This window comes from Arctopsyche grandis, chromosome 6 (genome assembly GCF_051622035.1).
Source record: "Arctopsyche grandis isolate Sample6627 chromosome 6, ASM5162203v2, whole genome shotgun sequence".
In the NCBI taxonomy this organism is placed as follows: Eukaryota; Metazoa; Arthropoda; class Insecta; order Trichoptera; family Hydropsychidae; genus Arctopsyche; species Arctopsyche grandis.
In genome coordinates this window covers 32,995,999-33,023,389 of record NC_135360.1, presented here as the reverse complement: position 1 = coordinate 33,023,389, position 27,391 = coordinate 32,995,999, and the positions used below count along the sequence as shown (strand labels likewise).

General features: G+C 33.7%; 1 protein-coding gene across 1 annotated transcript in view; it reads left to right on the top strand.

The window, feature by feature from the left end:
- The window catches only part of LOC143912683 (uncharacterized), a 282,155-nt gene that overhangs the window by 231,625 nt on the left and 23,139 nt on the right, over positions 1 to 27,391 (top strand). The window contains exon 3 of the mRNA XM_077431979.1: positions 14,895 to 15,070. Within this exon, the coding sequence (XP_077288105.1) occupies positions 14,895 to 15,070 (176 nt within the window). The remainder of the gene's footprint in view (positions 1 to 14,894; positions 15,071 to 27,391) is intronic.

Below are 27,391 nucleotides of genomic sequence, written 5' to 3'. Positions count from 1 at the left end.
CTTTTGATAAAAATGCTTAAAAGCAAACATCAAGGCTGAAATGTCTAAGTTGAGAAATATGTATTTACTCAAAAGCTTTAGATCTAACTAGAGTTAACTAAGCAAATATTTAAATTATAAATTCAAGGTCTGGCCAGTGGGATTTGAACCCGTGACCACTTTGTTCAAAGCATTATATGCTTCCAACTAGTCTATTCTGCTGGTTTATTTCAATGTGTTTATTAAAGCAGTCATACAGGTGACGAAAGCAGAGCTGACGAGAGGGGAAAAGGGGGGGGGGGTAGAAAAAAGCCCCGGACCCGTGCTATTGAAAACTAGATTCTGGAATAATTTGTATATAAAATTATTATTTTGAATAAAAACACCAATATTTTTTTTTTACTACCGCCATCTATGTATAAAATTAATGACTACCAACTGTCACCGAGATTAAAAATCTTCGGACCTGAAATTCTTCTTATACGATATTTTATCTCTATCGTAATGGCGGAGGCTCCATTTACTTATATGGATGACCAAAATGAGCAATATGGCAAAGTATGAAAACGATCGGATAAGAGGCAAACTTTTTCCTGAATTGTAATCGTAAGTGAAACGTAAAAGAGTTATGTGAAAATCAGAACTACAATGTACAAAAAATAATTAAATAAAAAACCGACCGCTAACAATTGTCCACACGTTCGGCTTTTTTATTAAAAAATTAGCTTTCTTTTAAAAATGTTGCGTCATTTTAATCTTAAATATACATATGTGCATATGTAGATAGTATTGTAGCGTAGGCAAAAAAGGAGCCGGCGGTTAATTGCATTTGGAGATGTTAATTGAATTCGACAGTGGACAATGGAGACCCCCGGTTTAGACCGAGCGGCATCCCCGGTAGTTCCTAGAATCCAGATGAAAGCGTGAGACTGCGTACCTGAGACCGTACGTGACTAAATAATAAGTAAAAAAATGGGTCGAGGACGCTACAGTGAGCAACCTGTCCTTTAAATTGTAGTACACTTGGCGTGGGGGGGCATTCTGGAAGGAGCACTGGCTGTACGTGGACCTCTTTAATCACCCAATAAATGCTGCGAAGCGACTTTGACCTTTCATTTGGATCCTCCACTCACCCCTAGGCAATAGTATTTAGTATTATGTATATGCTAACCACTAGAATATTTTGCTGGATATGTGCATATACAGTTAGCCATAGTGATTTATTTGTTTATTCATTTACATGTCTGAAATGGCAGTCAGTAATAAAATATTTAGGAGTAACGTTCGATAAAAGAATGAGATGGGCACCTCACAGTGAGGCAGCAAAATGCAAGGCGATGCGGGGTATATCCTCAATATATCCAATATTTAATCGCCATAGTTCTTTATCAACTCCAAATAAAATAAAATTATATCGCGCGCTCATATTACCATTATTAACCTATGCTTCACCTGTATGGAATAACGCCTCGAATACTAATCTTTCCAAGCTCCAAGTAATACAAAATAAATCCCTAAAAATAATTTATAATACACCCATATATACTAACTTGAAAAAACTTCATGCCATATATAATATTTTCAGAATTCAAATGTACTATTATTTGCTGATGATATGAAGATTTTCAAGAGAATAGACAACCGAAATGATACTTTGGCCCTACAAGATGATTTGTTCAGGCTAGAGGCTTATTGCAGCATAAATAAGTTGGAAATTAATGTAGCAAAATGCTCCTGCATAACCTTCACCAGAAAACTATGTCCAGTTGACTTTCCTCATTCAATCAACGGACATAGACTCACAAGGGTATCGGAAATTAGGGATTTGGGAGTCTTTTTAAACTCTGATCTATCCTTTAGTAAACATATTGACAATGTTGTAGCTCGAGCGTCGAAGGCCCTCGGGTTCGTCATCCGGTCCTCCAAATGCTTTACTTCTATAAAATCATACAAAATACTATATTGTGCATACGTAAGAAGTATTGTTGAGTTTGCATCCCAAGTTTGGAACCCAGAGTACTCTGGTGCAAGAGACAGATTGGAGCGCATTCAGAAGAGATTCTTGAGGTACGTCAGTAGCCGTTTTGGATTAACCTATACTTCCTATGAAGATGCTTGTAGGTGTCAGCATATACTTCCTCTTGTCAAAAGAAGGGAGATAGCTGACATCTCAACAATTTTGAACATCCTTAACGGCTCGATCGACTGTCCTCAATTATTGAGCAGACTATCATTGCGTGTACCAAATAGAATGACTAGATGTAATGAGCTCCTTTACATACCTAATACTTTTTCTAATTATGGAAGAAGCTCATTCATCTGGCGTGCAAGCTCCACCGTCAACACACTAATCTTAACAATTTCTATGTTTGACTTATTTAATATTAATGCTATACAAGCTAGAGTAATTATTGCAAATTTGTTTTTCGATGATTAATTTTAATGAAAATTTACGATTGTGATTATGAATTTTTATTTTGATGTATTTATTTTGTCTTTTTGTTTTTTGTTATATATTATATTTTTTTTATTATTTCATAATTTTTATCATATTATTATTCTTATTATTTTGATATTTTTATTATACTGTTATTTCTATTTTTTTGTTTTTTTGTTTTCTTTAACTATCTTACTCTATTATCATTTTTGTTTCTTATTTTAAATGTTTGAGCTTTTCTTTTTTTTACCTATATGTGAAAATTATTAATGGTTTACTTAACATAATTATATTTTTTTTACTATCAATCTATGTAACTTAATAAACTGTAAATTTTCCAAATAAATAAATAAATATTCCGTTTGTTACAAACATTACTAACAAACTAACCAGTAGATTCTATGACAGAATCACTAATAACCATACTAACACACTTGTGAAGAGTCTCGGTGATTACAACAAAATGTCTATACCCTTCAGGTATAACACACAGATTACCTAAACAGAATCTGCTTTAGGTCATCGAATTTAGAGAGTCTTTAATTAATATTATGTATTAGATGTATTATGAACATTTCTAAGGATTGTAAATAGGTTTTTGAGCTCTTTTTCCTATTATGTTGTAGATTAACATTATAATTAGAATAATATAATACTATGATTACTAACCAAATTAAATTAAATTGTAAAATAGAAAATGATCAGTAGATCAGTAGCTATTAAAATAGACATAAGATGTATTGTGAACATAATTTCGTAATTATAAAAAGCATTTAAAAATCAAAATAAAATTCATTTACATACATATCTATCATATATACTTGTGCGAGTATTTCATTTTCGCCAGCTCTTTTAATTACATACCTCTTTTATACTTCACTTACGATTACAATTCAGGAAAGAATTTGCCTCTTATCCAATCGTTTTCATACTTTGCCATATTGCTCATCAATATAAGGAAATGTATCCTCTGCCATTACGATGGAGAAAAAATATTTCTGAAAAGTGCCTGACGTTTATCCAGTTTTTAGTTTTAAACATAGATGGCGGTAGTAAAATAAAATTATTGGTATTTTTATTCAAAATAATACTTTTTTATAGTTTGGGTCCACAGTGCGCTGTTGTGATAAACCGTTGCCGGTGAAATTGCATCCGTCAAGTTTTGCCACGGGACTGTAGCGAATACCTACCTACATAGGTACATGGAAGATTCGAGACAATGTCGACCGAGCGTTGGCTTTGAATTTCTTTTCATTTTTTTTATTTATTTCTTCACCCTTCTTCTCTCCCCTCTCGCTTGAAAAGATACGAAGGAAGAAAAGAAAAGCTCGCCCGCGAAATAATAATAGACGTGGCGCAATCCGCTGCAAATGACATTTGCATAAAACGACGCCGACTACGTGCAATTCGTGGCTAAATGCAAGTCGCCATTATCTGGCCGAGACCGATGCTTTTGTGCTGTGCAATTGTATTATACGTTTGCAGAACGAAGCGACGGGGAAGAAATTAACGTCGTTATGGCGTTGAAAACAATATATTTATATCACGCTAGGTAGCTCGGCGTTTCTCGGGCGGACGAAAGCTGGAAACTTATTAGCCAGCAGCATGGTTGCGTTGGTACTAAGCACCGAGGGGTCGTTGGGTTGGATCTCGTGAGCTGATCTCGATTGAAAAGAATTAATTATGAGTATAATCTTTAATGCTGCTGGTCAGACTTAGATATTTGAGACTCCAAGTCGATCGTTTCCTATCAGAGTTTGCAAATTTATCTGATTTCATTTTTGGAACGGTTCCTCATGAAATTGAAAAAAAATTACCCTACCCACTATGTCACCACTATTTGAATATGATTTCAAAAATGTATTATCTATAACATAGATTTCTCGCTATTTTTCTTATATATAGTACTAGCTGAACCAGGCATGCGTTGCAATGCCAGAATAAGGCATGCAATTCCCATTCCCGTTCCCATTTTAAGTGATGGTTGGAACTCTACTAACGTCTCTCCAAAGGCGAAAGTCTCTTCAAACCAACTGGTATCGTGGTTACAAACAATCATATTTCCTTGACTACACAATGGCGTTTCAAACTTTCGCGTCGGTAAAATCATAATTACGAATATTATTATTAAGAGGTTTTTTCCCGTTTTTTTTCCACGCTAATCTTCCCGGACTTGCATACAACAAATCCTGAAAGTTAATCTGGTTAATTTGAAAGGCTAATCTGTAAATAAATAAATAAATGTAAATTGACCTTGATTTTATAATATACTAGTTGTTTTACCGGGCTTCGCTCGGTATTTGCAATATAAACCACTTAAGCATGGCTAATCTAATAGTAAACATTTTATTAAATTTATTTGAATATTTATTTGTTTTTTTTTTATTAAATTTAACGTCGTGGATTCTACGAACCAAAACATACAAAGTCTCTTTCGAAATTATATATTAGATGTATAAAGTTTCTCAAAAAAAATATTAGCTAGCAGCACATGTAATTTGTTGGTTGCGCTAATTCTAGAGGTTGTCGGGTTCGATCCCGTGGGTTGACTTTGATTGAAAAAAATAATTTATTATCAGTATTTATGTAAAGCTACTGGTCAGTCTTGGATATTTTCTACTCTAAGTCTATTCTTACCTATCAGAGTTTGTTAATTTATCTGATTTTACTATCGAAACTGTTCCTCATAAATAATATTATATATGAGCTGTTATATTTGAGAGTCCTATTTTCTTCATTTCGAGATATTTAATGTTTTGCGTTTTATAATATTGGTAAGTTATTAATTTATTTTGCTTTTTCCAGATTCTGGGCAAATCAAATTAAAAATAATAACAACTTGTGAATTAAGTCTTACTGAAATGGTGTTTTTGAAACTTGAAAATGGACTAAAAAAATCAATAATAAATAAGCAGATGCTTTGTAATTAAATGTGAATTTATTATAGGGACATAACCTGGATTTGACAATCCTTTGTAAAAACCTATGAGTCTTTTGTTTAAATTAATTTTGTGTTCTTAAAAAAAAGTATACAACAAACATAAATTTTTTAATTAATTATGCATTTTATATTAATTATTAGTACCAACTTTAATACAAAAGTAACACACAAAGTTTTGTAAAACACGTGTCAACTAAAGCGAACGTGTTTCATTACACACTAAATCTACGAATTAAGTCTGATTTATGACGAAAACGTGCACAAGTCAAATTTCATTTAGATTTTTAATTAGTGTATTTTAAATTACAGGTAAGTCCTAATCTCAAAAATAATGTGCGGACAAAACAATTACATACCCTAATCTTCGAAAGTTACGTGACCGATTATGAATATTATTTCTGTACTATTACATATATTTTAATTTAAAATAACACTAGATGCTTTTTATTACAGTACTTTAAATTGACCAATTCAATACAAAAAACCACTGGTTTGCACCGTTTATGAATGAGGACGAAAACACACTGAATAGTACGGAACGTCACGTCCTTGGCTCCACGCTGTGACAGTGGGTAATCCCCAAATTGAATTCGTGTGTAGTTGCACGTTCAGAATGCATATGTATCTCTTACATTTATTCAAATATGGGATTCACCATTATCGATCACTGTCAATCATGGATAAATACAAGGATGAAATATCACCGAAAACACTCCAGGGAGAGATTTTTGGGATTGTGTACCATATACCTCGTACCACGTGTATTTTTCGTCCGTATTATAGTTTTCGCCCTTAAACTTTGAATAACGGAGCGTCGAGATCGAACGAGTGTCCCGAACCAGGGTCAAGTAAGACCCCAAGATTTTTTAATCAAAATACAGCTTTTATCAATACAATGGGTTCAATTATAATATATGTATATCTTATTAATCATTTTATACATCAACATAAAAAAGTTTTACTCCTATAGCATGTTTTTGACTATTTTTGTATTAAAAAATAACGACAAGCATCAACATGCAAACACACATAGGTAAGGCCAACAGGCGACTGCATGATTCAATACCCACGCGCCAAAAGCGACGAAAACAATAGCTTACGAAAATATAGCTGTCTCTTTCTCTCGCATTTATTCATCGATCAACAAGAATATGCAAGCGAACAGTCAAAAACACCACTTATCGCTACCGCCTCTAAATCATACTTTGGAACGTAAAAATGTATAAATGTATTTTTTACGATGTACCCCTTTTCTAAATCATACAAAATCTATTAAAATAAATTTATTGTAGTTCATTCAAGGAATACAAGCAATATAGGGTGTATAGCTTTGAAAACCACATAGTTATTACGAAAAACTTAAAAATTGGGGCACTTGCATACCCCACTTCGGTGAGGGAGGGTTAAGCATATTTCGACCATTTTATGTAACAGTACGATTTTTGACAGGTGTAGACGACCTTTTATCCCTTGATATATACAATTCCCTAACGATGAAAAATACGGACTTGATTTAGACACATCGTACAGGTGTCGGTACAAACACCGATAATTTTCCCCCGCGTTCGGGTACTTTCATCTCCCCAGATAGGCATCATTTACATTCACGTTAGTACCCCTGAGGGGCAAAACATTTGTCCTTTTACCCTTTGGTTACATCCACGGCTTTTAGTGTAAAATGCAACGGTGGAATTTTAATATCGATGGAATTTTTCATCGAATGCTGGAGCATCAATTACTCTCTCGTATGCTGTGAATATATGTATGTACATATGTATGTATGTACATGTAGGTATTTTGTTCTCGTCTGGGGTTGGGTTGTAGTACTTATTGGTGCATATATAATACTATAGAACGTACCTTTTATTTCACTTATCAAATTGTAGTACTTGTAGTTTCTAAAAAAGCGTTGTATAATGTGCTTCATACGTAAGACATACATAGTTAACTTACCAAATTGTAGTACAACCTATGCTTCACCTGTATGGAATAACGCCTCGAATACTAATCTTTCCAAGCTGCAAGTAATACAAAATAAATCCCTAAAAATAATTTATAATACACCCATATATACTAACTTGAAAAAACTGCATGCCATATATAATATTCCGTTTGTTACAGACATTACTAACAAACTAACCAGTAGATTCTATGACAGAATCACTAATAACCATACTAACACACTTGTGAAGAGTCTCGGTGATTACAACAAAATGTCTATACCCTTCAGGTATAACACACAGATTACCTAAACACAATCTGCTTTAGATCATTGACTTTAGACAGTCTTTAATTAATATTATGTATTAGATGTATTATGAGCATTTATAAGAATTGTAAATAGGTTTTTGAGCTATTTTTCCTATTATGCTGTAGATTAAGATTATAATAATATAATACTATGATTAATAACCAAATTAAATTAAATTGTAAAATAGAAAATGATCAGTTGATCAGTAGCTATTAAAATATATATAAGATGTATTGTGGACATAATTTCGTAATAATAAAAGCATTTAAAAAGCAAAAAAAATAAATGTATAGATGCTATAGAATGTCCTTTTTCTTCGATTATAAAATTTATGGATTACATTTATTGATAGCTTATCAATTTCGATACCATTTTGATTTTTAAATGCTTTTTATAATTACTAAATTATGTTCACAATACATCATATATCTGTTTTAATAGCTAGTGATCTAGTGATCATTTTCTATTTTACAATTTTAATTTAATTTTGTTAATAATCATATTATTATATTATTCTAATGTTAATGTACAGCATAATAGGAAAAAGAGCTCAAAAACTTATTTACAATTCTTATAAATACTCAAAATACGTCTAATACATAATATTAATTAGACTCTCTAAAGTCGATGACCTAAAGCAGATTGTGTTTAGGTAATCTGTGTGTTATACCTGAAGGGTATAGACATTTTGTTGTAATCACTGAGACTCTTCACAAGTGTGTTAGTATGATCCATTTTGATTGGAGATTATATTACGTATATGGATAATAGTAAATTGGAGGGAAAAAAGCACGAACGGTTACGTATGCGAGTTTGTACAATGTGTAGTTTCGTTCCGATTGGTCGACTTCGGTGATATACAAGCTTATTTTTCCACAACGAGAAAGCTTTCAGAAACTATAGTTATTATTATTTGACCTGAATTAGTTATCGACGCGGTAGTATTATACGCGAAAGGAAATATTTTCCCTTATCCGAGAAAAACACGAGAATAAATTATGACGCGCTTAAGGGACGTTCCCGCTATTGAAAGTGTCTTATCGGCGCACATCTTAATAACGCGAAAATGTGAAGAACACCCGGAAGGAATTCTAATCCTCGTTTCCTTGAGCCGTCAAGTGAATAAATTTCATGGATAATACCCACCTCCCGGATAGCTATTCGAGCGAGAAAATACAAAAAAAAAAGTAGTGAAAATATTGAAAAAATAAATTACATCCTCGCGTCGCACTTTCAAAACTTTTACGGACTTTTTAAAATTAAATATTTAATTTTTCGTCTATTGGCTTACTATCGCTGATTATCCAATCTCGCGTTCCACATAGTTATTACGTTTTAAGTAATAACTATGTATGTGGTTTTCAAAGCTTTACACCCTATACTCCTTGTATTCCTAGAATGATCTACAAGAAATTTATTTTAATATATTTTGTATGATTTAGAAAAGGGGTACATCTTAAAAAAATACATTTATACATTTCTATGTTCCAAAGTATAATGTAAAGGCGGTAGCGATAAGTCATGTTTTTGACTGTTCGCTTGCATATTCTTGTTGATCGATGAATAAATGCGAGAGACAGCTATATTTTTGTAAGCTATTGTTTTTGTCGCTTTTGGCGCGTGGCTATTGAGTCAAGCAGTCGCCTGTTGGCCTTACCTATGTGCGTTTGCGTGTTGATGCTTGTCCTTATATTTTAATACAAAAACATGCTATAGGACTAAAACTTTTTTTATGTTGATGTATAAAATGATTAATACGATATATATATTGAACCCATTTGTATTGAGAAAATCTGTGTTTTTATTAAAAAAATACTAGGGTCGAACGAGTGTCCCAGTTCGGGACACTCGTTCGACCCCCGTCCTTCGAAGGATAAGGTCTCGCGACCTATCGACCAATGATCTCTCTATGTTGGGTGTACACGCTTGGTCATAAATATTAGGCAGTTTTAGTCCGTGGTTCATTCGGAGCTAGTAGACCGACGGATCAAGAACAATAAACTACCTCTGCATTACTGTTGCGTCTCCCTGATCTCGAAAACCTCTCCACATTTTTGTTTTCTGAACCATTGATAATAAATCGATATGATAACCAAGCAAACGTATTCCTATCTAGAAGAAAAAAAATTAAAAAAAAGGGCCACAGGCAAGATTCAAGATAAATGTGACGTAAGATCAAATGAGGTAAGAGGCCGTATGTTGGGGAGCTTTGGTATATGTTGTATTTTTATTTTTCGTCGTAAGAAAGTTTTACTTCTCGTTTGAATTGCCACTGGAGTCTTTGCTTCCTTAGCAAAATGCCTCTTTGTCGTGGCCTTGTTTAAGTTATCGAAACTACTTTAAATACTATTTTATTAGTTTATGACCTAGACCTCGCCCGTTACTAAATCTTAAAGCATCCGCTAAGTGCTGTCCATTTTTTTGTTGTTGTTCAAAGAAATATACGTCTATTTCCTTAGAAAGTGTATATATGCTCATTTTTTCGTTATTTCATATAATTGTTAGCTTTCAGAAAAAAAATTTAGAAAAACATTTTTCAGTTTCGGTTTTAGTTGGCTTGGAAGCTCTATTCCTATACTATAAAATGAGCTAATCCCTATAAATAATTATACTACAGGGTGGATTTGCAAACAATCCTCCCTGTTTCAGATATTGTACCATTTATCCAAGATGACTTCTATTAATTATTGCTGGCAATTCAAACTTTGTACCGACTTTGTAATCAACTTTTATAAATGAAAAAAGGGGGGGGGGGGGTGGGTGCCAGTAAAAATTTTGATGCAATATTTAATTGTCATCCTAAATCCCCAAGAAAATCAACTTTGGCAGTAAATTAATTTAGGATCTAAAAATAAATCACAAAATTTGATACACATAAAACATGCATATTAAAATCATGGACTAATTTATTTTAAATAGATGTTTGAAGGAATAAATGAATGTGGATATTTTGAATCAGTATTATTTTCTTCAGTATACAGAAAAATAAGCAAAGGATTCATTATTACATTCTATAAATGTAGCCAGCATTCCGTATAAAGCACAAGAAGAATTCTCGGAATCGTCTCCTTTATGTTATAAAAATAAATCAAATATTAAAGACAAGAAACATACAGAGTTTTGAGAATAACATTGGGTTATCTTTGACAAATTTTGAAGTAGATTTCTCAGATGTAATATTATAAAAACATCGCATTTAATAATTAGGAACGAATATGTTCAAGAAAATCAATTCAAAACAAGTCTTCCTTATCCAATTAAAACTAAACCTTTTTATATAAATAAGATAACAGGTTATTCTTGGACAAGTTATTCGTAACAAGGAAAATTCGTAATAATTGCAATCGCAAGAAAAAAAGACGATCGCAATTAGAATACGTCTGGGAATTATATCTACACGTACGCACAATGTATAGATACTTATGTAAGTAAATGTGAAAGGTGAAAAAATTGTTTTGGAAATTATAAAATACAATAATAATACAGGATTCGGCACTTATTTGATTTATTCTTTATATAATAAGAACTAGAAAGATTTTTCCGCGTCGTGGTAAAATGAAATTTCCCACGCAGATTATGAAATGATCCCAGTGTGCGCTGGTTTTGATATAAGGCTAAGCCGCTTTCAATGATAAAAATTCATTCCGGCGATACGTTTTTGAAGAACGACCCCGCTTTTCCATCTTTCGTAAATATGGAAAATTCACTGTTCGTCGAGTGAACTGCGGTTCGCTTCAATTACCGGTCTCCCCACTTTGAGAACAAAAGCTCTAAAAATGGACCTCATTCGTTTGGCCCCTTCTCTTGGCCTTTTCCCCTCTTTTTTTTGTATTTTGTACATGTATAAAGCTCGGAAATTCAACACCTATTTATTGCAAAGTGAACATTTATTACGTTAATAGAGCCATTCGGCTGTGCGAGCGTTTGTATGGAGCTGGCGTACCTACTTTTCCCAGACTGAGGTAATTTATGATGCCAAACAGCGAGATGTTAACGTTTGAAATTTAGATTTATTTCCATTTTTTTTGGCAGAAAGGTGTGTAATGAAGTACATACCATCAATATTTTAAGATTTTTGATCAAATGTTGAATTGTTATGTATGGCTAAATTGCTCGGGCGGATGAAATTTGAACGAAAAACCTTTCAAAGCGCTTTGCCTCTTTTCAATGACACTCTAGAGAGGTTTCTAACGGTTATAATATACTAAATTTGTCAGTCATAAGTTGTAAACTGTTTATTTGTATAAATAAAAACGGTCAGCGTGACGAGACAGAATGTTAAATTACAGAAAACGCAAATATCGGAAGGCAAAGATCGAAAATCGAAAGATCTTGAGTCGAAAGATCAAAAAAAATGGTGCATGGTAAACGGTACATACTCACGTACATACTCACTTAATTTGCGTGAGCAGGATACAACAGGAAAAAGAGAAACAGGCGCGCGCAGTCAAGATTATAGTAAAAGTATTCGAAATTTGCTGGTTTTAAATGGAAAATTTTAGATATTTTAGTGCATAAGCAGAGAAATTATATCTATCTTTATATATGTACATACATACAAAGTAAAAGATGTAATATTTTGGATGTTTTATACGAATACGAATGTTTGTATAATGCCATGTAATGACAAGTAAAATGTATTTCGATCAATTTTGCTTCTAATACACTATAATTCTATTCAAAACGACGAATTATATTTATTTGAAGGTCGCAACAGAAAGTTTGAAAAGCTCTCTTGTATAGTGAATGGAATAAAATCAATCATTCCGTAATACATATATATTCATACATATGTATTATCCTCGAAACATTAGTCGTCTATTATATTGATTTTCTTTAGATATTGAAATACTTTCTCATAGTAAATTTTATAAATACCAAATTGATTTAAAATTGAAAAAATTATAAACTAATTATAGCTGAAAGACCGAGCACTAAAACTTCATATTATAATAAAAATATAAAAATGAACACAGAAATAAAGCCGACCAAGCAATTAATTAGTCGAAATGGATTCACCGCACAAACTTTTCAATTGATTTATTTTGATTGTTCAATCACAATCGGTAATAGATTTATGCAATCGGATATTTGTAATTTTTAATTGAGCCACAGCGTACCTCATTGGTTTGAAATTATTTTGCAGTTGATAGGTCATGGGTTAATTTGCAAGTCGGAATAAAAAAAATATCTGACAATAATTGTCTATGTAATGGTTGCCATAAAAAATTTGCATCTGTTTAGCAAAATTATTTATTTATTTTATAGTTTTTAACCATTGTGACATTACAGGAAGAACTTAGTGCGCCACAATGACATACATAAGAAAAAAGTAAAATATGATAAAAAAACACAAATATAAAATAAAATAAATACACAATAAAAAATCAAAAATAAATATCAAAGAACAGAATACATAGTAGAGAATGTCTTGAATCTACACCCAGCTAGCACTGATATTTAAGAACCAGCCATAAATAAAAAAAAATACAGAAAGATCAAAATTCCACACACACGTTACATCAATCATGAAAATAATGATGAGCGCAGGCTGCCAGACAAATGGGCTAAAATAATCTCAACTAACCTACGCTCACTGAAGTAGAAAATATCACATTCAGGCACGGCAGCAACTATTTAATTAAGAAGCCGGATAGCTCTTGGAATACAACCATTAAATTATAATCCATTCCCACTCGCTAGCATTTATGTCCTATAAAGCAAATGAGAAACCACTTCAAAAACGACAATTTCTTCAAATTGCAAATTAATTTCATCATCATTGAAGTCCTTTACGTTGAAAATTGAGTGAATATACCGATTTTGGGCGCAATAAAGCAATTCAGCGAGGTCTCAACTTTGCGAGAGTACATTTGAGAGAATCGAAGTCTGTGTGTGTGTATGTCTGTTAGTGAAAGGCTTCGCACGGTAGCAGTGAACTTCAAAATGTTTCTTCATGGATGGCAGACGACTATCAAATTTCAATAAGGCGTGTTTGAAACCTTACGTGGTAGAAGTGAAACTTTTGAAAAAAAAAAATGAAGGAGACAGGGTCTTGAGTTGACATGGATTAAGAAAATGGTGTTAGTGGTGTAACCAAGTAGCATTCGATTTACACGAGTGTAGGAGTATGCTAGGAGTAGCGATGAGGATAAAGACTGAGACCAGAATGTTGATAAAACGAATCAATCAAAAGAGAGAGAGAGAGAAAGAGAGGGAAAGTGCATTTTCGTTACATCATTTTCGTAACAGTTTCGCAATGCAAAGAAATAAGGACTTTGAATTTTTAAAAATAATTAAATTTAGCCAGCAGCATGACTCGGTGGTTGCGTTGATACTAAGCACCAAGAGGTCACTGGATTCGAACGCGTGAGCTGACCTCGATTGAAAAAAAAATATTCTGAGTATAATCTTTAATGCTGCTGGTCAGACTTTGATATTTGTGATTCCAAGTCGATCGTTTCCTACCAGAGTTTATCAATTAATCTGATTTCAAAAAAAAATTTCAAAAAAAATCCTACCCATTATGTCACCACTATTTGAATATGATTTCGAAAAATTTATTATCTATAACATAGATGTCTCGCTAATTTTCTTATATATATAGTATTTGTATTATGCTTATATGTCTGGTGACAGTGACGCGTTAGAGTATTCTGTTATGTCACTGTGGTTAATTTGTAAATAAATAAATAAATATAAATTGACCTTGATTTTATAATGTTTCTCAAAAAGGGGGAGGGGGTAACTATTTCAGTTTTGTGCAAATTTTAAATATTACAAAACCACAATCAATTCATGTGATTTTGAACCCTTCGAAAACCCATTTACAGTTAAAATGGGCGTATGTTGAGAGAGCAAATTTATAGATTCCATATTGCAAAACGTGGAATTACATTGTATATTAGCTAGCAGCAAGTGTAGTTCGTTGGTTGAGCTAATTCTAACCACCGAGAGGTTCTGAGAGTATTCTGTGTAATGTCACTGTGGCTAATATGTAAAATAAATAAATACATTTAATATTTATTGGTAAACAGACCCACAGCGGAACGGCTAAGACGTCTCACAGTCAAGTTATTTATATCGACCGTACGAGCAACCATTCCTTAATTACTTGTGCCGAAGTTATACCACATCCGACTCTCTGAAGGGAAAGCGAGTCTACAAACTCGAGACCAACTCAAATTTGCCGACTTTGTATTATAAAATCTGGCGGCCAACACTGCCAGCTTAATAAGAGAAGTGTATTTTGAAAATTTGTATTAATTTGGATTACTTTTTTCCAGGATGGGGGAGTGCAGCCCCTCGTACCGCAGCCGGTAAGGCTGCAGGGATGATATACGCCCTGTTAGGGGCGCCACTGTTGCTCTTATGGTTGGCGGCCGCTGGTGGACTTTTGGCACGTGCTGCTAGAAGGGCTGCTGCCAGATGTCGTCCTCAGGCTGTGCTCAATCATCATCAGGTGAGACGAATGCTCTCTCTAAATGCAATTTCATGCACGACGTCAATGTTTGGATAACGTCCCTCCGTATGAAAACTGGCGGAAAACTACCCAAACAGTGTTTGGAAAATGAACCAACTGTACATATTTGTTCATTCGGCGAGTGTGTAGATGCCTATTCCAAGTCCCGACCTATCTACTGTCGTCCGTATATTTGATTGCAGATAGTTCGCCATAAGTGGAGTAGATATGATATCGTGATGAGTAGAGACACGTATGTATTTTGGGCGGGTCTACGTGACGAGACAGAATGTTAAATTACAGAAAACGCAAATATCGGAAGGCAAAGATCGAAAATCGAAAGATCTTAAGTCGAAAGATAAAAAAAAATGGTGCATGGTAAACGGTACATGCTATGCTATTAATGATAATGAATTATGCTATTAATTATTTAAAAATATGAATTATTACGATTTGTTTCATTTGTTTTTTGATACAGCACATCACTTGCAAAATGCATTGATGGAAGATCTTTTTCTTCAGGCAGAGTGGAATTTTTGATTTAAAAACAACATTCAAATGCACTCCATCCTAATTTCATACGTCTCTTTATTTCTTCTCCTTTTCTACTGAACATGTCTATTATTTGAAATAAATATAAATAATTATTTAATACTATTTTATCATCCAATGATATGCTATCAGGTATGCAATAACTATTGAACATTATCAAACACATGTAAAACTACAAATCTAAATTTGCATCCGTTCGAAACTAACTGGTTTTTCTACGAGCCTGAATTTTGTGCACCGAGCCACTAGTTTTGAATAAAATTTAAATCAATTTTGAGAAGGTAAATGTTAGTACAATATAAAATTTGACTAAGTAATTTATATGTTGAATAAATTTGAATCATCAACATATAACTCAAACTAAAAGAACATTTGGGTACAAAGTTACAACCTTAATAAAACAGCATCACAGCATAGAAATAGCGTGTAGTAAAAATTAAATTAAATATTTATTTTCAAAAAAATATGGAAGGTAAATAAATGGATGATATTGGATAAAAGTGCATGATATTGGCAGAGGCCTTTCACAAAAATGAAACACACACAATGTTCATTTTCAAAGTGCACTTCGTACATTTCGATTGGATTTTCACTTCATTCGGCACCATTCGGATTTATTTAATGTGCAGATTTGCCGCAAACTGTCGCTCGAACTTTAATTAATCAGTAAAATGAATTGCGAAATGAAACGGCTCGACATTTGAATGCGGTTGATCGGTTTGAAGTTACCTAGAAAATATGAACTGCAAAATTTAATACAAGTCAATATAACTCTATAATTTGTTTGGATTTGCGGTATTTGTATGATAAACTTTGAGGGAAAAAGGTTAAATGGGTTTGGTGCAGACAGACTGAACCACAGATTAACTGGATGGCTGCTTTAAACGCAATTCTCGACTTCACGAATGATAGATTGCACATCAGATGACGAGTAACCTTTCGATGTGCACAGATGCAATTATTAAAATTGAGTTGGATCTTTCTGGCGAGTTTAATAAGGCAAAATTCGGAACTAAAGTATCAGAAGCACAGAACGTATACAGGGTAGGTATGTCGGGACTTCGGGTAGATTTCGCTTAGTGTAAGTGCGAGCAGTGCGCACGTATAAGGTACATTTTTGCAAATTTTTTATTTCACCACGTTTATATGGATTGGTTTTCTATCTCAATATTTTTTTTTTATCTAAACGTACTAACTCAAGCGGTAATTGCAATTTAAATGCTTTCGTTGTGTATATGGTTGTAGCGCGTAATATTTTGGGTGCAAGCGAGATGGCATGTAGTCCGACCGCTGTACTCTGTATCCGTAAAAAAAAAAATATTTTTGACTTTTAAAATTCGCTAGACAATTAATTAGAAGTATTTTAAAGCAATGAAATATAACAATTAATAGGAAAAATATCTGTCTATTGATTCCAATACTCACTTTGAGCGTAACAATCCTAAATTTTGAGTTAAAGACCGCAAAAGCCAAAAAACTGTAAAAATCGCGCATTTTTTTACAGTTTTTTTTTTATTTTTTACAGTTTGACTTTTAAAATTCGCTAGACAATTAATTAGAAGTATTTTGAAGCAATAAAATATAACAATTAATAGGAAAAATATATGTCTATTGATTCCAATACTCACTTTGAGCGTAACAATCCTAAATTTTGAGTTAAAGACCGCAAAAGCCAAAAAACTGTAAAAATCGCGAATTTTTTTACAGTTTTTTTTTTATTTTTTACAGTTTGACTTTTAAAATTCGCTAGACAATTAATTAGAAGTATTTTGAAGCAATGAAATATAACAATTAATAGAAAAAATATCTGTCTATTGATTCCAATACTCACTTTGAGCGTAACAATCCTAAATTTTGAGTTAAAGACCGCAAAAGCCAAAAAACTGTAAAAATCGCGCATTTTTTTAAACGCTCATATCTCGTAAATGATCACCCACCAACAAAAATCAATATCATATACGAATTCAGTGGGTCAAACTAAGTAAAGATTGGTTAGTCTGCACTCTGGTAACTCAAAAACGTGATTTTTTGTTGCTCAGTGTCATTTGCAGCAAATCCGAAAAGTCATATCTCGCATCTGAACCAAAAAAAGTCGTCATTTGTCGAACAGTGTAATTAAAGATCGCTACCACCAGTAGGTCATAAAAGGTCAACTCGGAAAAACAGTTGGTTTCCAAATACGAAATTTCACATTTAGAACATCGAGCCCCTCTTATTTATACGCCGTAGGTGTTTCTCACATGGGGTGTAATTTGGGGATGTACGCCCCTGATGCCGAAATAATTGAGGATTTGCAAGACGAGGAGAGGAGAAGGAGACCCGCATGGTCTCATGGTTAGGAGAAGTGACACACCTGGGTGCGCTCCCGTTACAAAGGACCTGCACACCTGACAAATGGCGACTAGGATCAGGCAATTTGTTCCTGTGACGTTTCCGTAAGCGGGCTATACTCCTTGGAAAATACACATTTTATATCATACATACGTACGTTGCACGGGCTGTGATGAAAAATATAATCATGTACAGTTTCCATTTTAAGTTTTACTATCCAACAATCTAAGAAGTTGTTGAGCCAAAAAGCTGCTGGCAAGATGTGGATAGTTATTAAATTCAGTTCGACCGTTTCTTTTAGAGTTTTTAGCCAATTTATCTAACTTATTTTTTGTGACGGTTCCAATAAAATTGGCTTTTCCTTTCACAAATTCAATTAGTTTCGATTTTTTGATTGTTTATAATAAACTAGCTGTATTACCCGGCTTCGCTCGGTATTTCAAATTTAATCCGTTTAAACATGACTAATCTAATAGTAAACATTTTATTAAATTAATTTGAATAGTTTTATTTTATATAAATTTATTTGAATACTTATTTGTCTTTTTTATTACATTGACTGTCACGAACAAACAAACATATATAGTAAGTCTCTTATTGAAAATTATATGTACACCCCCGCCCACGGCTTCTGCGCCCCCTAAGGCTTCACCCTCGGTACCTACGCCCCGGGAACTTCGAATCCTTTGAATCGGAAAAAAGCGAATTATTTGTTCGATGGCGTCACGGATTTCTACGAACGAAGTATACATACATACATACATACATACAAAGTCTCTTTCCAAATTATATATTAGATAATGTGCTTAGAAACGTACACAGTTATGTATGGTCTGATTATCGAATAAGTTACATATTCTGATAACACTGTTCGACACGAAAAATGGTTCAGAGACGAGATATGGTTTTTCTTATAGATCTATGCCAAAAATTCGTTTATTTTATCGAGGTAAGAAGGTTATCAATAGAATTTTTGTTATTAATCCACAAGAATAGTCGAAATATGATTTTTCTAAGTGGAATTTTATTTAATTCTCATATAAAGATAATTTATTATATTATCCCTATTAATTCAATTCAGATTCGTGTAAATACGAATAAACACTAGTACGAGCTTTTTGCTCGCAATTTTACCGATTTAAAGTTCAGCACACTTCCAATTAACCCTTTTAAACGAAAAAAAAAATAGTGTGGTCAGAACAGTATCTCAATAAACATGTTTCAATAGAAAAAACTCAATATAAAATAGTATTAACAGTGGGAAAAAATCCCAAGTGAAAATACGTACTTTTGAATTTTGATTTGAACTGGATGACTTCTTAGAGAGATTTGAAAGCTGAAAAGTACTACAAATGGAAGATAAAATACCCGACTATAAATTCCAATATTCATTTTGAACAGAAAATTGACAGATTTTGAGACATCGACCGAACAACACCAAGATATAGAAAAATCACGCGATTTATAAAACACATATTTATCTCCGAATCTCGAGCCAATCAACATATTTTATTACCAGATTCGTGTTCACTGGCCATAATTCTATAAGAGAAGTCATATCTCGTCTCTGAACCAAAAAAAAAGTCGTCATTTGTCGAACAGTGTAATCGAAATAAGATTCAAATTTATATTTATACTGAATTTTTTTAAACTAAAACGCTCTTCTTGCTTTTAGCAAAATTGCAATTTTTTCAGTCAAACTAAAATGGGGTATATATTTTTCGCAAGAAAATGGAAAAAAAGCAAGAATGGAAAAGAAACTTGTTTGAAAACTTGAAAATGAAATTAGAAAGTGTGATGCTCTTTATTAAATATTTTTATTTTATATTGTAAGGGAGTGGGGGTGAATAAATGAAATTATATTATATGTATGTCATAATTATGACATGCATATATAACAGTGTATCTTACAGCTAATATCTTAACAGCCAACACTTATTTATTTAAGGTTAGGTTAGGTCGTGCGAGCTATTCTAGAAAAGGGCACTCTTTTTATTTGCAGGGCGAAATGTTTTAGAGTTTCTAATTTGCCTATTGTGTCGTGATAAATACCTAATTTGTCTGGAAATAGGGCTATTTTACCGGGCCGATAAATGATACCATAATTTTTATACTGTAGTACTTTTATTTAATTAGAAACAAATAAAATTACATACTTTTAACTACCGGAACAAATGCATCATCTACATGCAATACCCAACAAAAACGGCACGGTAAAAGTGCACAATTACCGATCATTAGAAACGGGTTTGTTTATCGCTGTGCTATTTCGAACAAAGTGCCTCGAACCTCTACTTAGCCGTACAAAACGATTATTCCATTTACAAAGTTCATCGACAGGCGTTCGCGAGGCCTAAATAATTCTCCATTGTGTACTTAAATATTATATAGCGAGGGGAAATATCTCAAACCTGCCTATCCGTCACGCAAACACCACTCATAACATTATTATATTACATATATTATGCTTACACACACACACAGTGGAGATAAGACAGACTGTCTAATTAATTAACGCGTATGTTTGAATTTAATTTATTTTTTTTAAATTGTCAGTTCCGGATCATTGAATTTGTTTGACGCGAACGCGTTTGCGAAGTATAATATATATAGGTAATATATATGAGCTCTCGAAGTCTTAATTAGCCGGGGAGATGATGGGTTATTAAGGGGTTATTTATGACCCTACCACACCGCAACCAAATGCAAATTCATTCAAACGGTTAATTGTGATATATGCGACTTTATATAATACACGGGTATAATTTTCGCGTAATTTATAATGGGTCTGGCTTCGTTTGTTTGCGTCTTATGTTGGCCGAATTGCTCGGTAAGCTGAAAAAATATTAAGTTTAAAATCTTCAAGTATGAACTTATTTGGCAAAAAGTTATATATGTATATTTATATTTTATTTTATTTTATTTTATTGTTACAAATCAATATACACTCGCCATTACAGATTTGCTCCACTGCGACGGGTGTGCGTTAACGAAATACAGAATACATAAAAAATCAGAAATCAGAAATACAGTAATACATACATATACAATCAGAATATATAGTTTATAACAATTAATCAGAAATAATAATCATAGAGACATCTATGGATTATTTTTAGATTTTTTTTTGTTGTATACAATTTTTATACATATAATAAATACGAAATTATAGAGATGTCTATAGAGATATCTATAGATTTCAGATTACTGTGTATAATTATTACAAATTACACACAGGCAGATTTTGTGACAACAGGATTAGATCTAATACCAATTTTCAGGAACCGTTTCAGCAATGATCAGATAAAATTGGCAAACTCTGATAGAGAAACGATCGATTTGGAGTCACAAAACCCCCAAATCTAACCAGCAGTGGCGAGGACTCGAACCTTTGACCTCAGTGGTGCTAAATATATACGCTACCACTAAGCCAAATTGCTGGCTATGTATATTTTATTTAATTTTTTATTTTTTACATATGGCTTAATAGCCAGCCGTATGGCTTAATGGTAGCGTGTATGTTTAGCACCAAGTGATCAGTGGGTTCGATCCATCATACTGCTGGTTAGATTTGGGGATATTTGTGATTCAAATCGATTGTTTCTTATCAGAGTTTGTCAATTTTATTTAATCATTGTTGAAACTGTTCTTCAAAATCGGCATTAAATTATCTTTCCTGTTGCCACAAATCTTCTGTATTTATTGTGTGTATAATTTGTTATTGTCGCGGGTTGAGCGAGCTCGGTGCGGACGTGTGTTTGTGTGTTGTTCCCGATAAGTATGTAGAATTTTGTGTTAAATTGGAGCTAAAGAGGAGGTGCTGGGATGAGTATGTAGCTCTTCTGGCGCCTCGCAAGTTAGTACATATTCAGAATCATTACCTATGCTTGATTTCATATTTTTTAAATGGAATTTAAATTTATAATATTTTCATATTTACATAATTACCCACATAATTTCGATCACATTTCTTTTGATAATAATTTACTATTAACGTCGATTGATTTATTAATGATAGTATTGATAATATTTAACGTTGAATTATTTCATATTTAATATTGAGTGAATGGTTTGATATTTAATGTTGAATTATTTCATAATTGATTATTTAATGTTGAGTGTTGAATTATTTCATAATTGATTATTTAATATTGAGTGTTGAATTATTTAATATTTAGTTTTGATAATTTAATATTTGATATTGGATACTTGTACTCAACGTTAACGTTATTGTTTGGTACTAATTTCATAAATATTATGATTGTGAATAAACTGTCTATATATGTAAATATATCATAAATGGAAACACACGTCCGTCCGCACGGAGTAATTAATAAGCTCAGAGCAGAGCTCCATGCAACCGCTCAGGTCCCCAAGTTGCAAATAGGGGAACGACTCTTGCAGTCAACTGCCATGGCGACATGGTGGTCCTGGACAAGGAGCGCTGAGATAAGAGTGGTGATGAGTGAATCCGTGGTAAGTTTCACTCTATAAAATGTCACACAACACTATGACGGTCTCAGGTCAGCGGCGAGTAAGTGCCGCCGCTTAACAAAAGCACAACCCGGTTTTCAAAGGTACCGTATCATCTTTGACAGAGAAGGAAACTCTATAATAAATCCCTGGTAGTGGGCAGCAGCTCTGCCAGTATAAGATGTCAAAACATTTACTGCGCTGTAGAAGGAAGTGGGAATCCACTGCAGTATTCTCCCAAGATAACTATGATGTACAAAAATAAAAGTGTGAAGAAGTCTGACTCTCCGGCTGACACCCGGCGCCTTCGAGGTTCCAGGTCTCACGGTGTGAAATTGGCTACTGGCCACATGCATGTGACTCACCAGGCATCATGTGGAAAATATGCGACTGGAGAAACTTTACGGAACAAATCCAAAATAGGTACTTGGAACGTTAGAGGACTCCTGAATCCTGGGAAAACACTGGTTGTTGAGAAAGAGATGTACACTCATGGGCTAGATATACTCGGAATCTCGGAAACGCACTGGAAGAACAACGGCCATTATAAAACTTCAAATGGAAATACGATATATTTTTCTGGTAACCAAGATTCGTCACATAGCGGTGTCGCGGTGATCTTAGCATCTAAATTAACCAGTGCACTAATTGGCTACAACCCCATAAGTGACAGACTTATACACTTAAAACTCAACACGCATCCGTATAAACTAAACATCCTTCAAATATATGCTCCTACTGCAGATGCCGAAGATATTAAAATAAATGCGTTCTATGCTTCACTACTCGATACATTGTCAAATATCTCAAACAAAGAAATGACCATCATTCTTGGTGATTTTAATGCCAAAGTCGGTAATAATAGCAACATTGATAACATAGTAGGTAAATATGGATTGGGTATTCAAAATGAGAGAGGAGAGAAACTTATAAGTTTCTGCATTGAAAATAAAATGTCCATTATGAATACTTGGTTTCAACATCATCCTAGGCGATTGTACACTTGGATATCTCCTGGGGATCGTCACCGCAACCAAATCGATTATGTATTAATAAATTCTAGATGGAAATCATCGATACATAACGTCAAAACATATCCAGGTGCAGATTGCGGATCGGACCATAACTTACTTGTTGCTAAATTTCGACTGAAATTGAAAATGATTAAAAGACATCAAAATAAAGCAATTAAACTCACCAATGATGATGTAATTAATTTTGGCAATGTAATCAGAGAAAAAGATGCAGAATTCCAAATAAATCCTAATGTAGATGTAGAAGAGTCTTGGAAAATTTTTAAAGATCTCATAATTCGGTATGCCAGAAAACATCAAACACCGCAAAATGAACATCGTAAGTCTTTTATCTCTGATTCAACTTGGGTTAAGATAAAAGAACGTAAAAGACTTAAACAAACTGGCATAACATCGACAGAATATCTTGAAAGGTATGCAATATTACATAAAGATATTCAAAGGAGTTGTAGGCGGGATAAAGCTAAATATATAAATGACATATGTGAGGAGATAGAAAAACACGCATTAAAGAATCAGGCAAGGGATATTTTTCACAAAGTAAAAATCGTCACTCAAAAATTTTCACCCAAAACTTGGACAATAGATGATCAATTTGGAAACACGCTTACAGATATTGATGTGATACTCAACCGATGGAAAGAATACTGTTCGGAATTGTACAGTGGTAGTTCGTCGACCTCAATTGTTTCCCTAATTGATGATGTCAGGGAGCCTGACATCTTGACATCTGAAGTTGTAAATGCCATAAAGAAACTGAAATGTAAAAAGTCTCCTGGCAGCGATGGTATACAAGCTGAACTTCTGAAAGAGCTTGGTGAAACTGCGATAAAGGCGCTATGTAATATGTGCAACAAGATCTGGGTAAACGGAGTATGGCCGAAAGATTGGGTCAATTCAATATTCATTCCCTTACACAAGAAAGGATCTACAAAAAAATGCGAGAATTACAGGACCTTAGCCTTAATATCGCACTCTAGTAAAGTATTGCTGTATATAATTAAAGATCGTTTGAGCAGTTACCTTGGATGGCAAATACCGAACGAACAAGCAGGGTTTGTAAAAGGCAAAGGGACGAGGGAACAAATACTGAATATACGTCAACTCATTGAAAAATGTCGGGAGTTTCAAACTCCAGCCGTTCTTTGTTTTATAGACTATAAAAAAGCTTTTGACTTTGTGAACTGGGACTATCTGTGGAAAGTTCTACTGGACATGGGAGTCCCCATGCATCTTGTAAAGATAATACATAACTTGTATAATGATAACAATGCAGTAGTTCGAATCAATTCGCTAAACTCGACAAATTTTCGAGTACAACGTGGAGTAAGGCAAGGGTGTATATTATCTCCAGACCTATTTAATATATATGGAGAGTATATAATGCGTAGAGCACTGGATGGTTGGAAGGGTGGAGTGTCCATTGGTGGAAAAAAACTATCCAATCTTCGGTATGCGGATGACACAACGCTCATAGCTAATAATCATGAAGAAATGGCCGAACTGATCCGTCGTGTTGAGACAGAGAGTAATGTGCTTGGCCTCCAGATAAACCGCCCCAAAACAAAAATTATGATAATTGACCGTCACCAACAGCTGCAAAACAACAACTCAGCTTTAAACGGTATAGATGTGGTTGATAATTTTGTCTATCTGGGGTCACTCATATCTAACAACGGCGGCAGCGAATTGGAAATACGGCGCCGGATTACATTAGCAAAATCGGCAATGTCACAACTAACGAAGATTTGGAAGAATAGAGCCATTACAACTGCTGTCAAAATCCGTCTCGTGAAGAGTCTCGTTTTTTCTGTCTGCCTTTATGGTGTCGAGACGTGGACCATGAAGGCGGCGGATAGACGGAGAATCGATGCCTTCGAGATGTGGTCCTGGAGACGGCTACTGCGCGTGCCTTGGACCGACAAACGCACGAATGTGTCTATTCTTGAAGAATTGAAAATCAAGGATAGATTGTCAACAATATGCCTGAAACGTATATTGCAGTTCTTCGGCCACATTGCACGAAGAGGTGAGGAGAGCCTGGAGCGGTTGGTTGTGGTTGGTAGCGTCGAAGGCAGAAGAGCCAGAGGCAGATCCCCCGCACGCTGGACTGACCAAGTATCTGCAGCGACGGGCGCTTCCACGGTAGCAAGTCTTCGCCTGGCCGAATTTAGAACTGAATGGAGGCAGCTGGTTGACCGCACATCATAGTCACGATCCTCAGTGATGAGGGAACCGACAGCAATAATAATTTGTAAAAAGTATGAACATAATCTAAATCCATAAATTTCTCAATGGATTAATTATGTAATTAATTAATTAATTAACTTTAATTTCGTGTTCTTCAGCTTCTGGAAATACAGTGATTTATTTAATAATAAAATGCTGCATTGTTTGCAATTAATTATCTTGGAAGGCGCATTGGGGTCTTTAAGTCAAGCCTTCCTGGTATATATCAATGTAAAAAAAATAATAAAATATATGTTACAGTCTAAGATTATTTTCAGTTGTACTATATTCCAATTGGTGTTTATGGTCATTCATATTCCAATACAATTCAACTAGTTAATTATATCTCAAGCGCATTACAAAGTTATAAAATTACATAAATAATAATTAGAAAAAAATCGGATATGACCAACCCACGACTTTATCTATGTATTTGAGGAATATTAGAAGGTTACAAAACAAAATTTGATATTGAAACATACATACACGTTCCAAATACCGACTATGAAAACATTTTCGATACAAATTGAGCGCAAATGTTGGGAAACTTACACAAGACAAAAGTTGTACTTCCGATTGTCGGATTTGATTGGAAATTTTTTTGTTACTTAAACTCACTATAATCATCATACACAATAAATATCAAGAAAATAAAAATAATTCAAAAGGTCAAAATAAAATGATGAAATATTGTTTAAAAAAAAAAATACTACTTCCGGTTTACGAATTCTGACCAAAACTCTGAGTTAGTACATAAATAATATACATATAAATTTTCAGCTTGTTAAGTTCATGGTTGTGGAAAAAATCTCACTTCCGGTTTTTCAAATTTAATGATTTTTTTTCAGCACATTGATACATGGATTATACATAGTTGAATTTTCTTGTATGTACGTAGGTATGTCTTATCATGAAACGCCCGAAAACGCAAATATCGGAAGGCAAAGATCGAAAATCGAAAGATCTTAAGTCGAAAGATAAGACAAGTGTGCATGGTAAACGGTACATACTCAGTTAATTTGCGCGAGCAGGATACAACAGGAACAAGAGGAACAGGCTTTTCCTCCCGTATTCTGCGCGCGCACATTAATACGGGAGGAAAAGCCTGTTCCTCTTGTTCCTGTTGTATCCTGCTCGCGCAAATTAAGTAAGTATGTACCGTTTACCATGCACCCTTTTTTTTGATCTTTCGTCTTAAGATCTTTCGATTTTCGATCTTTGCCTTCCGATATTTGCGTTTTCGGGCGTTTCACATTCGGGCTCGTGACGGAGACCGGTTTTAGGTACATCTCTTTCATTTTTATATATTAAATATAACCACAAGCTTGTTACAATGCTTGGCTGAACATATAACCAGTGTGATTTATGTTTGTTTGAAAATAAATAAAACAAATTTGTATTTATGAAAATTCATCTTCAAAATAATTGATTCTATAATAAGGTTCTGCGTAAGTACATAGCTTATGTTGTATATTAAATGTTTCGCATCATTCTCGATTCACTTTGTAATTATATTATAACATTATATAATGTAATCTAAATATACTTCACATTGAAAATTAATATCTAGGATTACATCCTTTTGTTTCTCCGTCGTTTCTGATCCAACTGATCCGTACTCGGCAAAATAACAGACCGTGAATATCGACTTTGGTTTTAGCCTGAATTTGCCCCAAGACGTGAATTCTTAATAATTCTCTTT